This window comes from Aquarana catesbeiana, linkage group LG08 (genome assembly GCF_042186555.1).
Source record: "Aquarana catesbeiana isolate 2022-GZ linkage group LG08, ASM4218655v1, whole genome shotgun sequence".
NCBI classification, from domain to species: domain Eukaryota; kingdom Metazoa; phylum Chordata; class Amphibia; order Anura; family Ranidae; genus Aquarana; species Aquarana catesbeiana.
This window is the reverse complement of record NC_133331.1, coordinates 22,617,373-22,635,392: the sequence shown is the minus strand read 5'-3', so window position 1 is coordinate 22,635,392 and position 18,020 is coordinate 22,617,373. Positions and strand designations below refer to the sequence as shown.

The window sequence follows — 18,020 nt, the reverse complement described above, 5'->3', positions numbered from 1 at the left end:
GGGACTCTCCTCCTGATTGGCTAACTGACTCTGACAGCCGTGGGAGCCAATCAGGGGAGAGATGGGACCGGGTCAAGGCTCCATGTTTGAATGGACACACGGAGCTGTGACTTGGCTTGGGTGCCCCCATAGCAAGCTGCTGGTTGTGGGGGCACTCTAAAGAAGGGAGGGGCCAGGAGCAGTGAAGAGGGACCCGATAAGAGGAGGATCCGGGTTCTGCTGTGCAAAACCAACTGCACAAAGGCAAGTATAACATTATTATAAAAAAATAAATAAACGAGAGACTTTACAATCACTTTAACTTGAACTCCAATCTGAAGAAAAAACAAAAGTAGGACCAACCTTTGCTAGTCAGCCCTCTGGTCCAGTGGTCGCCAACCAGTGGTCCGTGGACCACTGATGGTCCACGAGAAAATTGTGGCCCCCAGGGGTTCTGCCGCAAAATCAACATTGTGGCGGATGTATACTGCTCAACCTTGTTTCCAGTGTTGTTCTCAATAAGCACTGATACTCAATACTGTCAGTGTGCATTGATACCCAATGCCTCTTCTGTAGTTCTGGCTGCCAAGAACTCAGAGGGAGACACCGGAAGTAGTACAGAGAACAGAAGGGGAAGAACGAGGGGACTTCCAATGGCAGCACTGATATGTGGGAGGGAGCACAGAGCTCGAGCACATGGCTGGATAAAGAGGGGAGATCCAATGACGAGTCTGTAAGGCAGCAGTGTGATGACAGGGAGTTGGGGGGGGGGGGGGGCAGAGAACCAGAGCATTCTGTGTATAAGGCATGTAAAATGTATGTTAGTGGTCCGCAGGATTCAAAATTTTTAGTTTAGTGGTCCCTGAGGTCCGAAAAGTTGGCGATTACTACTTTTTCACCCCATGTGCTCAAGTTTAATTAAAAATGATATACCACGTCTTTAAATGAGGGTGGATGGAGGTAGGAGATCTGAACCTTGCAATGATAAAATGATTGATTTTAAACCCTTCATACAATTTTATATTTACAGTAGGTTTTTCTCTCAAGACTGCTCTGAATGGTTAAAGTTGAATTACATCCATGTTAACATACTCAGAGGTGCTGGGAACATTTGGACTTGCATGTGTAGTAGATGAAGGAAAACTTCTACAAGCTCAACAGATCTGATAAGGCAGTTCCCACACAGCAAGACTTCCCTCAATGGGCATACAAGAGTATCTCAATCCATAGAAATATGGAAAGGAGCACCAGACCAAAACCAGATAAAAGTCAATTTTTTTCATTGTTGGTAAAAATAATTTGGGGGCAACACCACTCCATCATGACTATATTAGAACTAATACTGAACTCTCCAAGTAACAACTTGACAGCAGAAATTGGATATAAAACTGTTTATTCTATACCCATAGTTTTAGGTGTTTCATATGAAAATTGTGAGCAAAAATAAGTAAAAAAAGTTAGGCAGTGTTGGTGTGCAACAATGTTTTATGACGTGAACGGTCAGCTACTCAAAATCTTCCATGTCTCTTTGGAGTCTACTTGGAGTCTACTAGCTCCAAGTGATACACATCCCATTATAAATATTTATAGTGGTTCTAAAACCTTAACTTTTTTTACATCAGTGTAATCCTTGCATGAAGGTAAAATTTGTGTGAGCCAAAGCTGTGCACAAGAACAGTGACCATCTGTGTGCTCTCCATCCTCATAGAGCAAATTGATAGCAGTGGAAGCTATAGGCTCCTGCTGCTGTTAATTAAACCCTATGATGATGGGAGCCAGGGTATGTCTATGGACATGGGCAGCATGGCTCAGGAGTGAGGCCACGTGAGTACTAAGGATGAGCCGAACACCCCCCGGTTCGGTTCGCACCAGAACCTGTGAACGGGTCCTGCCCTGGGGACATGTATCAATGCAAAAAAAAGTTTTAAAAACGGCCATTTTTTCAGGAGCAGTGATTTTAATGATGCTTAAAGTGAAAAAAAAAAAAAAAAAGTGAAATATTCCTTTAAATATTGTACCTGGGGGGTGTCTATAGTATGCCTGTAAAGTGGTGCGTGTTTCCCATGCTTAGAACAGTCCCTGCACAAAATGAAATTTTTAAAGGAATAAAAGTCATTTAAAACTGCTTGCGGCTTTAATGTAATGTCAGGTCCTGGAAATATGGATGAAAATCAGTGAGACAAACGGCATGGGTACCCCCCACCCCCCAGTCCATTACCAGGCCCTTTGGGTCTTGTAAGGATATTAAGGGGAACACCGCACCCAAATTAAAAAAGGAAAGGTGTGGGGCCCCCAGGCCCTATATACTCTGAACAGCAGTATACAAGCGGTGCAAACAAGACAGGGACTGTAGGTTTGTTGTTAAGTAGAATCCTTATGTAATTTTGAACTGGTACATTTTTAAAGTGTAGCTCCAGCCAAAAAATCTATTTTTAAGCTTTTTGGAAAACATAGGGAAGGGTTATCACCCCTATAACATTTGTTTTGCTGTCCGTGCACCTCTTCAGAAGATTTCACCTCACTTTCTGTCCCAATGACAATTTTTTTTTGAAAATTTGGCGGTTTTAGTGAAACAAGGATTGGTGATAAAGCACCAGTGGAGAGGAGACACGTTTTTCCCATATTAACTCTTACAGGAGAGAATTTCCCTTCCTAGGGGTAGATTTCATCTCACTTCCTGTTGTCTCCTTCCGTTTGCAAGTAGAAGTTGTTTGTTGGATGTTTGAAAGTAGGGGCCTGCCCTATATACTCTGCAGAAATTGGGGCCTTAGGTGTTGGTGTTGCCACAACACTGTAAGCCCTCACAGTTACTCTTGGTGGGCGCAGGAACGGGCCGTGCTGTGAAATATTAGATCAAGAATTGTAATTACATGCCATTGTTGAACAGTGGTATACAAATTGGGCCTTTGGTGGTGGTGGTGGTGGTGCTGGTGTCACAACACTGTAAGTCCTCACAGTTACTCTTGGTTGGCGCTGGAACGGGCCTTGCTGTGAAATATTATATCAAGAATTGTAATTACATGCACCTGTTGAACAGAGGCAGAAAAATTGGGCCTTTGGTGGTGGTGGTGGTGTTGCCACAACAGTGTAAGCCCTCACAGTAACTCTTGGTGGGCGCAGGAATTGGCCCTGCTGTGAAATATTGGATCAAGAATTGTAATTACATGTCCCTGTTGAACAGGGGCAGAAAAATTGGGCCTTAGGCACTGGTGCCACAACACTGCAACCCCTCACAGATGCTATAGTAAGAGCGCAGGAATGAGCCCTGCTGCAAAGTATTGCATCAAAAATTGTAATTATACACCCCTGTTAAACAGGGGCTGAAAATTTGGGCCTTGGGCACTGGTTCTGGTGCCACAACACTGCAACCCCTCACAGATACTCTAGTTGGAGTGCAGGAATGAGCCCTGCTGCAAAGTATTGCATCAAAAATTGTAATTATACGCCCCTGTTAAATAGGGGCTGAAAAATTGGGCCTTGGGCACTGGTTCTGGTGCCACAACACTGCAACCCCTCACAGATACTCTAGTTGGAGCGCAGGAATGAGCTCTGCTGCAAAGTATTGCATCAAAAATTGTAATTATATGCCACTGTTAAACAGGGGCAGAAAAATTGGGCCTTGGCCACTGGTGGCGGTGCCCAGATCCAAAAATGTTCTTACAAGCTATCAGCATGAAAATTGAGGAGGAAGAGCATTGTGACTCAGCATAACAGGATAGTCAGCATCAGCATAGGCAGTCTCGCAGTCTCACAATAAAAGAAAAAACAATTGGTTACATCAGCATCAGGTGCTTGGTAGCTGGTGATCCAAGACTGATTAATTTTTATGAAGGTCAGCCGATCGACCGATTCGGTGGACAGGCACACCCTGTGATCGGTTACAAAGCCTCCAGCAGCACTGAATGTGCGTTCCGAAAGAACGCTGGATGCAGGACAGGCCAGTAGCTCAATTGCATACTGTGCAAGCTCTGGCCAGTGATGCATCCTCAAGACCCAGTAACCCAGAGGATTTTCGGTGGGAAAGGTGTCCAAGTCTGATCTTGGCCTTAGGTAATCCTGCACCATGTGAATCAGACACTGGCGATGGTTGCGGACTAAAAAATTGTCTGAACGCATTGGTCAGATGACCACCTTCTCCACCGCTCCTTCTGTGACTGACTGAAGCCTCAGCAACACGTTGTCCAGGAGGACCAGGAAATTGTAACCTCCCAGGCTCTGGAAACGCGTTGCACAAACCTTTCAGCAAGGCCTCCTGAAGATGTTTCATCCTCTGCTCCCTTTGGCAGAGGATAAGGTCCGCAACCTTACCCTTGTAACGTGGATCAAGGAGGGTTGCCAGCCAGTAATCATCCCTCCCCTTGATACCACGAATATGAGGATCCTTCACAGGATCAGGGAGGCCATGCAGTGTAGGTTTGCTGAGGCATTCGGTTCAGAGTCGTCTGGGTCACTAAGAACGACATGATCCATAGCCACCTCCTCCCAGCCACGTACAAGTCCATGGGTTTCTTCGGACAGTAAATGATCCCTTGAAGACTGCTGCTGATGCTGAGTGCCAGGCTCCACCTCCATGCTGACACAATCATCCTCCTCCTCATCATCCTCTTTTTGTGTGATCGGCGGGCACGCAGTAACACTGTTTGGATAAAGGGGGCCTTGAGAGCTAAGGAAGTCCTCCTCTTCCTCCCTCTGTTCTGGCTCAAGTGCCCTGTCCATTATTCCACGCAGCGTGTGCTCCAACAGGTAGACAAGAGGGACGGTGTCACTGATGCATGCACTGTCACTTCTCACCATCCTCGTGGCCTCCTCAAATTGTGACAGAACAGTGCATGCATCCCTGATCATAGCCCACTGGCGTGAGGAATAAAAACCAAGGTCCCCTGACCCTGTCCTGGTGCCATAGTCGCATAGGTACTCATTGATGGCCCTCTGCTGTGTGTGCAGCCGCTGCAGCATGGCCAACGTTGAGTTCCACCTGGTGGGCATGTCACAGATTAGGCGGTTCTTGGGCAGGTTAAATTCCTTTTGGAGGTCAGCCAGCCAAGCACTGGCATTATATGACCTGCGGAAATGCATACAGACTTTCCTGGCCTGCTTCAGGACATCCTGTAAGCCCGGGTACCTGCCCAAGAATTGCTGCACCACCAAGTTAAGGACCTGAGCCAAACAGGGCACACGGGTCAGTTGTCCCTGTCAGAGGGCGGAGAGAAGGTTGGTGCCATTGTCGCAAACCACCATACCTGCCTTAATCTGGCGTGGCGTCAACCACCTCTGAACCTGCCCCTGCAGAGCTGACAGAATCTCTGCCCCAGTGTGGCTCCTATCCCCCAAGCACACCATCTCAAGCACCACATGGCATCATTTTGCCTGCGTAGCCCCTTGAATGCCTATGGAGCCCCGCTAGTTCCGAGGACAAATCAGCACAGAAAGAGGCCATGGAGGAAGAAGAAGAGGAGGGGGTGGATAGGGAGAGAGGTGTGGCAGAATCTCCACTAGTAGAATTTTGGAGGCGTGGTGGCGAAACAACCTCCAACACTATTGCACCCTGTCCTGCATCCTTCCCAGCTGCCAGAAGAGTCACCCAGTGTGCGGTGAAAGATAGGTAACGTCCCTGTCCATGCCTGCTGGACCATGAGTCAGTGGTAATATGCACCTTACCGCTGACTGCCCTGTGCGGCAAGGCCAAGACATTGCCTTCCACATGCCGGTAGAGAGCCGGAATCGCCTTCCGTGAGAAAAAGTGGCGTTTGGGAACCTGCCACTGAGGAACCGCACATTCCACAAACTCACGGAAGGGGGCAGAGTCTACCAACTGAAAAGGCAGCAGTTGAAGTGCTAGCAATTTAGCCAAGCTAGCATTCAAGCGCTAAGCATTTGGATGGCTGGGAGCGAACTTCTTTTGGCGGTGCAGCAGCTGGGGCAGGGAAATTTGCCGATAGCAGATTGCCCGCAAGTACTTGGCTGTGACACACCTAATTCTACACCTTCATTCCTCGCAGTGCAGGTTTCAGAGAGGACTGAAGGTATAGTGGGGTTGGAGATCCCAGCTGATGAGGAGCAAGGAGAGGTCGGCTTTGTTCTTTGGTGTGGGTCTTTTAGGTACGCTTGCCAATGAACTGCATGGCAGGTCGACATATGTCTGGTCAAGCATGTGGTGCCCAAGTGGGTGATTTTTTTCCACGCGAGATATGCTTGAGACATATGTTGCAAATAGCAGCGGCGGGATCTTTTGGAATAACGCTCAGAGACAGCAGCGCCCTGCACATGCGGAGCTCTGCGGTGTGATGCAGTCGGTGTGCTGCCCTTTAGCTGGCCCCTGGAGGGCATTCTGCCTCTTTCTCCTCCTCCTCCTCCATCTCCTCCACCTCCTCTCCTATCAGGCACCCACGTGGAGTCAGTGACCTCATCATCCCCTCCCTCCTCATCACTGGAGCAAAGCTGGCAGTATGCTGCAGCTGGAGGAACATGACTGCCAGATTGCTGTCCTTCTTGGGCACCCCCTCTCTCTGGTCTCACGTTACTGGCTTCCTCTAGCTGGGTGCCATCATCGAAGCCTTCAAAACGCTGGGCATCCTCCTGGAGCATGTACCCAACACTGTGGTCAAACAGTTCGGGGGACTCCTCAGGAGGACATGGTGGGGCTAGGGAAGGAGTGACTGATGCCATTGACCCAAGGGAAGAGGCCGCATTGGCAGCTGCTTTGCCAGACAAAGTACCCTGAGCCTGGGTGAGAGAGGATGAGGAGGATGAGGATGGCTTGGTCATCCACTCTACAAAGTCTTCCGCATGCTGCGGCTCAACACGGCCAGCTGCCGAAAAAAAGGACCACAGCCACGTGCTGATGAGGATGCACCATCTCCATGACAAGCACTGTTTCCTCTAGACACAGAGCCTGCTTGCCCTCTTTTATTGTCTTGTGACTGTCTGCCTCTCCTTGTTGGTTATCAGTATGAGAATTAGTATGAGAACACCAGCAATTGTCTTCAGGTAGTAGGTGCACACTGTGCAGAGGACACAGTACACTAACTGTAAATACTGTAGCTGCCTGCCTGTGGTATTAATAGGAGAAGAACAACAGCAATTGTCTTCAGGTAGCTTTAGGTGCACACTGTGCAGAGGACGTACTACACTTACTGTAAATACTGCCGCTGCCTGCCTGTGGTATTAATAGGATCAGAAGAACACCACCAATTTTCTTCAGGTAGCTTTAGGTGCACACTGTGCAGAGCACACAGTACACTAGGGGTGCGCATCTTCACTGGTCTCACGACTTTATTCGATTATGATTATCTGGTCAACGATTCGATTAGATTCCGCAATGCATCACGATGCATCACGATTACTGACACGCTCCCACTTCCGCTTGGGCCGCCTAGGCGGCCCTTCCTCCCTGCAATCTTCTGGGACACATCACAGTTCCCAGAAGATTGACCGGCTGTGCAGGACAGCGCAGTGAGACAGGCGCACCCGGCTGTGAAGCTGCAAGCTGTCACAGCCGGATGCCCACAGTAGTATTGGCAGTGACGTGGACAGGCAGGGGAGAGAATGGAGGGTTTGGGTGGCCACGCCGCTGGATTGTGGGATAGGTGAGTGTCTTTTTATTAAAAGTCAGAAGATACACTTTTTTTGTAACTGCTGACTTTTAATAAACAAAATATTTACTAGGCGGCCCCTCCCTGCCAGCGATCTTCTGGGTCCCAGAAGATTGGCTCACCAATGGCAGAGCGCAGTGCGGCTCGTGCAGTCTGCGCCCCGCTGTGAAGCCATAAGCTGTCACGGGCGGGTGTCACTGCCCACAGTAGATATGACGGTGCCGAGGAGAGGGAGAGGATCGAGGCTCCGTGCGGCTGCATCGATGGACCGTGGGACAGGTGAATGTCTGATTATTAAAAGTCAGCAGCTACAATTTTTGGTGCTGCTGACTTTTAATAAACTAAAAAATGGGTGGAACTCCACTTTACGTAGTGCACTAATCCGGTGCACTACAAGATACAGGAATTCACACACACGGCTGCTGGGAGGTCAGGAAGGATTACAATCCACAACTGACAAACAGCCCTGTGAAGTTCCTGTACTGTCTCTGTGATGGCATTTCGCTGGGCTCCCTCGTTTGCACCTTCTAGCACACTAGGAGTTAACACAGTGGAATGTGCAAACTAGGGGGGGGAGAAATAATGTCACACAGCACATGTAGGAGACAGTGTAAGTAGAATACAAACACATTTGTACTCTACATACAGCTGTTAAAATACCTGTGTGGTAAAAAATGCAGTTAAAATCCATTAAGTGCCCACCACTGTATCTGCATTTTAAAATATATGCAGCTTCACACCCTTTTTTTTAGTCTGTGTATAAAACTGTGTTTTTGTCAAAATGGCTTTTGTTAATAAATATAATTGTAATCCATTAAGTGGTGACTGCTGTATGTGTTTTTTTTTAAATATATGCAGCTTCATACCTCGTTTTTTTAGTCTGTGTAAAAAACTGTATAAGCCGGTCATGTGACTGTTCGGTCCGGCCCACATCTCTCTCCTCCCAGTCTCATGTCTCTCTGACTCTCCTGAGCTCAGTGGGAGTTCTCAGCCCCACCCACCAACTGTAGCTATCAAATCAGAAGAGAGGCGGGCGGGGCTGACGTCAGGAGAGACAGAGAGGACAGGGGCGGGCCAGACCAAGCAGTCATATGAGCGCTGGGATATACATGTAGCGCTGGTAGATTTTCAATCTACTGCTGATAGGTAAATTTAGTGGGTTTTCTGTTAATACGTAGTCAGATTTGCCTCTGCTCCAGCTTGGCTGAGTTGCATGTAGTTTCACACTGTACCTGTGGGTGTTGTTGTCACCATGGGTCGGTGTTGGAAAGGCAACACGTTGAGGCGCATGAGTGCTCCTCTGTCCCGGAGATAACTCAGTGGAGGTGGTCCTCCGAGTTGCATTCTGGTAGAGGGTATTTATGGGACAGACGCCATGTTTTAGGGTTCATTTCGTTCCACCTGCTGGCCCTCCTGGCCGACAGGTATGTGCTAGGAGTACTACCTCGTGGTCCTCCGATCAGGAGGCCCACGTCGCTGCAGCGTGTGGGTGGGCCCAGAAGCCTGTCTGGGGCCTACCACAGCAGCAGAGGAATGGTTCTGGGCTGTCCATCCTATGTGAAGAAGCTGGACAACTGAGAAGATCCCAGGGGAGGACCCGTCATGGAAAGATCATGCAGAGTGCTGGTCTGGAGAGGGGCCTGGTGACTCAGTTGGAGGACGCATCCTAAAGTAATCCTACTGCATAGTACTGCCGGGTTGACTTAAAGGTTCTAGTGCTGTGTTTGCTATTCATTGTAAACCATTACATCCTGTGGCAGAGGATCGTACGGGTTTTGTTCCAATCTGGTCTGTGGCAGAGACTTTTGTTCGTGCTGCGTACTGGCTGCTAGGTTAGTGAGAGAAACCTATCCAGGCGGGCAAAGATTCAACTCTACAGAGAGAGTACATTCATCTACAAGTTTCAATTCCAAATACTACACTAAAGAAAGGTATTTGAACTTCCCTGCAACTTTCCTTCTACCTCTTTCCTGCTACTTCCTTCAGTTACTCGTTATTAAAGCATTGGAAAAGATACTCAAGTGTCCGGGGCCTACATTGCTTGGAGTTAAACTCAACGGGACCCTAGACCCGGTTCCGGTGAAATAGGGGTAACGAAGGTGGCGGTAACAGCCCGCTATAAACCAGCAGCTCCACCGTGAGTTATTGCTACATACAGTTATATACACAGACTAAAAACGAGGTATGAAGCTACATATATTTTTAAAAAAACACATACAGTGATCACTACTTAATGGATTACAATTGCATGTAATGCCCCGTACACACGGTCGGATTTTCCGACGGAAAATGTGTGATAGGACCTTGTTGTCGGAAATTCCGACCGTGTGTAGGCTCCATCATACATTTTCCATCGGATTTTCCGACACACAAAGTTTGAGAGCAGGCTATAAAATTTTCCGAAAAATCCGTTGTCGGAATTTCCGATCGTGTGTACACAAATCTGACCCACAAAGTGCCACGCATGCTCAGAATAAATAAAGAGATGAAAGCTATTGACTACTGCCCCGTTTATAGTCCCGACGTACGTGTTTTACGTCACCGCGTTCAGAATGATCGGATTTTCCGACAAGGTTGTGTGACCGTGTGTATGCAAGACAAGTTTGAGTCAACATCCGTCGGAAAAAACCTAGGATTTTGTTGTCGGAATATCCGATCAATGTCCGACCGTGTGTACGAGGCATTACTGTAAATACTGTAGCTGCCTGCCTGTGGTATTAATAGGATCAGAACAACAGCAATTGTCTTCAGGTAGCTTTAGGTGCACACTGTGCAGAGGACGCAGTACAGTAACTGTAAATACTGTAGCTAATAGAACTAATAGAATCAGAAGAACACCAGCAATTTTCTTCAGGTAGCTGTAAATACTGTAAAAACACTTGCCTGCCAGTGAGTAGGAAGAAAATAACATGAACGGATCTAGCTAAACTGAATACAGTATATATATATATATATATATATATATATATATATATATATATATATATATACATATACATACACACACAACACCTAAGATGCATTTATATATACACAAAATACACTGTAAGTGCAGCTAACTGATTCGCCTGCCTACTCTATCTAACTTAAATCAAATGACACTGTCTCTCTCTCTCTTTCTCTATCTCTCTCTCAACGCTGGAACACACTACACAGGGCTGACGTGCAGACGGCCTTATATTTTTTTTATTTTTTTTTTCTCACTCATCCATATTTAGGGTACTGCAATAAATGATGGTCAGTCTGCAGCCCCCACCTCCAAACAGCTTCTTTACTGAATCTTTGCAATTTTCTACCAACTAGCACCTGTCTTTTGTTTTTGCTACCACAGCAGAGGGACCCATAGTTATAATGGAACAGAAGTGCAGTCTCATCATCCACTGATACTTCCTCAGGCTTTGTAACTGAAGGGCTTGGTACAGGAGCTGCAGCTTAAGAGAGTTTGCCGAAGCCCAAGCATTGCAACCACAATCTGCAAATCATAGTGGCAATACTTGGCAGGTTCAAATGTAAAAAGTTGCGAAGTGCACTTTTTCTTTTAAATCAAAGCAAGTTAATTTTTATATTTTTCGCAAATGGTGGAATACGCTATTGTATGGACCATTAACACAGTCCTAGGAAACAACCAGATATTCTTACCTTTGACACAGACAAAGTCGGTTTTGGTCACTTCTTGTTTGATGCCTTCAGGCTTAAATAGAAGAAAAATTAAATATCTTTGTACTGTCCTATCAAGCTATAACCAGTTTAATGCATAGCTATCATGATTGTAGAATTATGTAGTTCCATGCATTAGCATAAGTATCCAGGAAAGTATAAAATGTTGGCAGTCCATAAAAGTTGTTCACAAAAATAGAGGAGATTGCAAGATATGATAAGCCAGAGCACATGTGCGAAGAGACACACCAACCAAGAGAGCAAAAAGAATGGCAAAGAAATAAATATACAGAAAGCACAAACTGTACATACTCTATAATATATAAGACTTCTTTTCCAGGTTGTAAATTTTAACCTTTTATTTTTTGTTTTTGTCCAACAAGCTTTGTCCACTCACCTCCACAGTGAAACTCCGCACTATGGTGTCCTTGCGGTTTGGTTCGTTAGGATCAGCAGGTCCCTCACATGACACGCCAATGTGAATGGTTTCAGCCGTCACAGAGACATTAGCAACACCTGTACAATTGAAGTACATGTTATCACCATTTTCACAGTATACCTTGGTGTGGATATCAGTCATGGGCTGCAGTGACCAGAAGTCAGATGAGAGTGAGGAACTGGTGCCACAATCAACAGCAAGGTTTACATATTTAGGCCCATTTATTAAGGAAAACCAGTTTGAACTATGCTATTAATCTTTATCATAGGCCTTTTTTTGTTTGAGGAGTCCAAAATATACCTGGCCTACTCCTTTTCCTCCCCAGCACTTTTGACACTGAACTTCTCACATCCTAAAACTTCTGTGGAATTCTTATGGAAAAATCACTACTAGACTGCACAGTACATGTGGACAGAACATCTCATAATTCATGACGCCCAAAAGCAAAACTTCTCATGATGATCGTACCCAAATTATTATTATTATTATACAGGATTTATAGAGCGCCAACACTTTACAATATAAAAGGAGACAATACAGTTACAATACAATAAAAAACAAGAGGATTAAGAGGGCCCTGCTCAGAAGAGTTAACAATCTAACAGGGTGGGGTAGGTGGTACAAAAGGTTGTAACTGTGGGGAATGAGCTGATGGAAGTGGTAGGAGAATAGTTGGAGACATGATAGGCTTCCCTGAAGAGATGAGTTTTCAGGGATCGCCTGAAGGTAGCAAGACTAGGGGATAGCCGGACCAGTGGAGGTAGCGAGTTCCAGAGGATGGGAGAGGCTCTGGAGAAATCCTGGAGATGAGCATGGGAGGAGGAGACAAGAGAGCTTGAGAGTAGGATGTCTTGAGAAGAGCAGACGGGACAATTTGGGTGATATTTGGAGACATGATTGGTGATGTAGCTCGGGGCAGAGTTGGGAATGGCTTTGTATGTTGTGGTTAGTATTTTGAATTTAATTCACTGTATGATTGGGAGCCAGTGTAGGGATTAGAGGAGAGGGTTGGCAGACACTGAGTGGTTGATAAGGTGGATAAGTCTGGCAGCAGCATTCATGATAGACTGAAGAGGGGATAGCCTATGGAGAGGCAGGCCAATGAGAAGGGAGTTGCAATATTCAAGGCGAGAGATAACAAGGGAGTGAATGAGGAGCTTGGTGGTTTCATTTGTTAAAAAGGGGTGAATTTTAGAGATGTTACGGAGGTGAATTCTACAAACTTTTGACAACGATTGGACTTGGGGCTGAAATCACAAGTCAGAGTCTAGTATTACACCTAGTACCCTGGCATGAGGGGAGGGCCTGATGGTTGCATTGTTGATTTTGATGGAAAAGTCATGGAGGGGGGCAAGTGCAGGGGGGAATATTAATAGCTCAGTTTTAGAGAGATTTTGTTTAAGGAAGTGGTCAACTGCTTTTGCAAGACCTGCTTACTACCTCTATTCCTTCCGATTTTTAGGCTGTAGGGTGTGTTTGAAAGCTTCTTATTACTTGCAATTCACATATGTTAGTATAGGCTTAACATATGTTTTTAATATCTTTAATACCTTAATTCCCATAGCCCTGTATATTCTGCTTCCCAAGGAAAGCATCCAAATGTTTTTTTAAGTAATCAACACTTGAATAACAGTGCTAGATCGTTAGTGTCAGGAGGAGCAATTGTGCCATTGGTGTCGATGGCAGAAATTATGCCCCATTGTTGTGCAGTTGGAGAAAGTGCTTTTTATCAGTGGGAGGAAATGTGCCCCAAAGGCCAGATAAAAGCCAACAAAGGCCGCATCTAACCTATGGGCTGCAGTTTGGAGACCACTGCTCTATATCAACAAATTGAACAGCATTGGCCCAATACAAAACCCTGGGGCACACCACTTACAACCTTAGACTTTTTAGAGAATGAGTCATATCACTTTCTTCATGTAGCCAGTTTCCTATCCACGTACAGATTCATCAACTCCAACAGATCTCATTTTATAGATTAAAGGTTTATGTTGTACACCAGTGGCGGCCCGTCCATAGGGGGCGCCTGGGCGCTACCCCCCCTCCCCTCTCCAGGCAGCCACAAAAAAAATATTTTTTTTAATACTGGCCCTTTAAAAAAAGAAAAGAAAAAAAAAGGTCCGTAGCCTCCCTGACGGTAATCCCGAGTGTGGCTCGGGGTTAAATTTCAGTCCCATTAGCGGTAACCCCGAGCCACACTCGGGATTACATTGCAGGATCCTGGTGCGGTGTTACTTACCTTGTCCCCAGGATCCTGCGATGTCCCCCCCAGTGTCCGTGGGCTCTGTCTCCTCCGAAGCCTCTCTGTGCCGGGCTCCGTTCCCTGCGAGCATCGCGACGCACGGGGGCAGAGCCTGGCAGCAAATTCAAAAAAATTTACAAACCATAACACATACAGTACTGTAATCTTACAGATTACAGTACTGTATGAAATTATTTCACATCCCTTTTGTCCCCAGTGCTTTGGCCCATGCCCTGCATGTAGTTTTATAATATATATACTGTTCTTTCTGCCTGGAAACTTGAGATTGTCCATAGCAACCAAAAAGTGTCCCTTTATGTCAAAAGTGGCTTTAGACCAGCTAGAAAACAGCGATAGTAAATTGGAACACTTGCAGAATTGAGCGATAGTGAATCCAGGGGAAATGTATTTTATCATTATTATATATATTTTTTTTAATTATTTATATTTATTTATTATATTATAATTTATGTTTTTGTGTTTCAAACTTCATCATACCCGGGATATCTACTAGACTCTTGTTTGGACAGATTTAAGTGTGTTATTGTTAAGAATTAAAGGCCTACAATATAAAACGCCAAATTTCCATGCAAAATAATTGTACCGCTTTCAGCACCTAAAATCCGAAATAATCATACCGCCAGGGAGGTTAAGTGCACTGTGTTCGGACACCGGACACAGTGCGATGCCGGACACAGTGCACTTATGGGAAGCGCCATGTCTATGCAATCACGAGATTGCAGACGTGGCGCTGCATTTGCGGGTGTTTAGCCCGCCTTGCGGCGTTTTCTGAAGCGCCGAGTAGCTTATGCCCGGGACACTTCAGATTTGATTGACATCTGACCTAAGTTAGATGTCACTTTCTGTTTCTTTCTCCCATTGCGCCCGAGAGAGGACACAGGAAGTATGTCGCTCCATCGCCGCTGCCAGTGTGAAGGAGACACCGCAGGAGAGGAGACAGCAAGGTAAGTACCGCTGTGCAGAGAACGGGATGGGGGGTTTGAAGTGACAGAGGCTGCATTTAATGGGACACAGGCAGGCTGCATTTGGGGGGGCAGAGGCTACATTTGGGGGGCAGAGGCTGTATTTGGGGGGGACAGAGGCTGTATTTTGGGGGGGGACAGAGGCTGCATTTGGAGGGGGGACAGAGGCTGCATTTGGGGGGGCAGAGGCTGCATTTGGGGGGGAACAGAGGCTGCATTTGGGGGGGACAGAGGCTGCATTTGGGGGGGGGACAGAGGCTGCATTGGGGGGGGGACAGAGGCTGCATTTGAGGGATTAGTGGCTGCATTTGGGGGAACAGAGGCTGCATTTGGGGGGAACAGAGGCTGCATTTGGGGGGGACAGAGGCTGCATTTGGGGCGGAACAGAGGCTGCATTTGGGGAGGGGGACAGAGGCGGCATTTGTTGGAACAGAGGCTGCATTGAGGGGGACAGAGGCTGCATTTGGGGTGGGACAGAGGCTGTATTTGGGGGGGGACAGAGGCTGCATTGGGGGGGACAGAGGCTGCATTTAATGGGACACAGGCATGCTGCATTTAATGGGACACAGGCATGCTGCAATTAGGGGAACAGAGGCTGCATTTGGGGGGAGACAGATGCTGCATTTGGGGGGACAGAGGCTGCATTTGGGGGGGCAGAGGCTGCATTTGGGGGGGCAGAGGCTGTATTTGGGGGGGACAGAGGCTGCATTTGGGGGAGACAGAGGCTGTATTTGGGGGGCAGAGGATGCATTTGGGGGGGACAGAGGCTGCATTTTGGGGGGGACAGAGGCTGCATTTGGGGGGGCAGAGGCTGCATTTAATGGGACACAGGCATGCTGCATTTGGGGGGGGGGCAGAGGCTGCACTTGGGGGGACAGAGGATGCATTTAGTGGGACACAGGCATGCTGCATTTAATGGGACACAGGCATGCTGCATTTGGGGGGGACAGAGGCTGCATTTGGGGGGGACAGAGGCTGCATTTAATGGGACACAGGCATGCTGCATTTAATGGGACACAGGCATGATGCATTTGGGGGGGGGCAGAGGCTGCATTTGGGGGGGGACAGGGGCTGCATTTGGGGGGAGGGACAGAGGCTGCATTTAATGGGACACAGGCATGCTGCATTTAATGGGACACAGGCATGCTACATTTGGGGGGACAGAGGCTGCATTGGGGGGGGGCAGATGCTGCATTTGGGGGGGACAGAGGCTGCATTTGGGGGAACAGTGGCTGCATTTGGGGGAACAGAGGCTGCATTTGGAGGGGGACAGAGGCTGCATTGGGGGGGCAGAGGCTGCATTTGGGGGAACAGAGGCTGCATTTGGGGGGAACAGAGGCTGCATTTGGGGGGGCAGATGCTGCATTTGGGGGGCAGAGGCTTAATTTGGGGTAACAGAGGCTGCATTTGGGGGGGACAGAGGCTGCATTTGGGAGGGACAGAGGATGCATTTGGGTGGAGGGACAGATGTTGCATTGGGGGGGAGAGGCTGCATTTGGGGGGGGGGGCAGAGGCTGCATTTGGGGGGACAGAGGCTGCGTTTGGAGGGGACAGAGGCTGCATTTAATGGGACACAGGCATGCTGCATTTAATGGGACATAGGCATGCTGCATTTGGGGGGGGGGGGGGGCAGAGGCTGCATTTGGGGGGGGACAGAGGCTGCATTTGGAGAGGGGAAAGAGGCTGCATTTTGAGAGACAGAGGCTGCATTTGGGGGGACAGAGGCTGCATTTGATGTGACACAGGCTGCATGTAAGGAGGGACTCTGCTGGGGGTACCTGATGTAAGGACAGACTGCTGGGGACGCTTGATGGCATCTGGTTGCAGGCGACATGGCTAGTGACACGCTCAGGGCTCCCACTGATTCTGCATTATGGTGAGTTGAATGATTTAATTTTATATTACAATGTAATAATAGAAATAATGCGCTTCAATCATCCTGACACCATAACAACCATGGTGCCGGGATGATTGATGTGCTAACACCAGGTGTTTGGAGTATCTTTATCTGCTGATTGTTAAACTTTCTAGAATACACATATTTCTATTGTTGTCCCTCTCTCCCTCTCCATCTCCCTCAATCCCTCGTATATCTCAGACGCTAACCACACCACCTTAGAGCCATGCCCACTATTTCGCTGAAACTAGGCCCATTTTCACCAAGTGGGAGGGGTCAAAAAGGAAGGGCGGGGACTGGCGCCCCCCATCCTAAAACTTCACCAGCCGCTACTGTTGTACACTATCATGTTTCAGTAAATCTAGATAAATGTCATATTATACTATGTTGTACTTCAATTTTTTATAAAATCATAAATTCTTCTAATACCTATGGATGTAGCATTTATCTTCCAGGAGTAGGAGACTCTTTCCTGTGAGCATACGCATTTCACTGATTCCGTGTGAACCGGTTCCGCTGCATATTTATCTGAAGACTGTAAAGTGACACATACCTGGGGAAGCACAGTAAAGAGAAGTCAATAGAACATTCTGATTACAGAAGCACCAAGATAGCCCTTGTGTCTAGGAGGTAAAATGCAGGATATGAAATATTAATCTTTTCAGATGGAAATTCTGGAGCTGTGTGCTAATGAGAGCTTGAAAATCCTTATCTCTTGACTGGATTAGTAAACTTTTCTTTTTACATTGGGTCTGGCTTTGTTGGGAGGTGCAGTGGCATTAAGCACTCAGGAACCAGTTGCAGAGAACATAACTTGTATTAATGTAGAATCCAGCAGATCACAACCAGCCCGGCGGTAAGACATCTGACAGGGAACACTCACGGTATATAATAGTGTGTAGCTGAGCAGGTCTCAGATGTGCCAACAGTGTCTATCTTTAGGGGTGGAATGCAGCTTGGCTGGTCCATACCCAAATGGGGACATTTCCAGGAAGGATGGAGTGTCCTTACTCGTCTGGAACCCCTCCCTGCCACTAATCACTGGAGCTGTCAGACGGGTGACACTACCCACATGCGACATGCCTGGGAGTCAGGGTCTTAAATAGACTCTGCCTGACCCAATATGTCCGAAAAAACTCTCCTGCGCTCGGGTATCTAGAACCTCAATATGTGGTATGGCCGAAATGCTTCAGTGGTATCTGCCGTCTTGCAGCCCTCCTCAGAATAATGG

General features: G+C 47.3%; 1 protein-coding gene across 1 annotated transcript in view; it reads right to left on the bottom strand.

Annotated features, from left to right (window-relative positions):
• The window catches only part of LOC141105636 (alpha-2-macroglobulin-like), a 177,842-nt gene that overhangs the window by 53,904 nt on the left and 105,918 nt on the right, over nucleotides 1-18,020 (bottom strand). The window contains exons 20-22 of the mRNA XM_073595601.1: nucleotides 17,219-17,342; nucleotides 11,626-11,744; nucleotides 11,211-11,262 (exon numbers count right to left, since the gene is read on the bottom strand). Coding sequence (XP_073451702.1) covers nucleotides 11,211-11,262; nucleotides 11,626-11,744; nucleotides 17,219-17,342 — 295 coding nt within the window. The remainder of the gene's footprint in view (nucleotides 1-11,210; nucleotides 11,263-11,625; nucleotides 11,745-17,218; nucleotides 17,343-18,020) is intronic.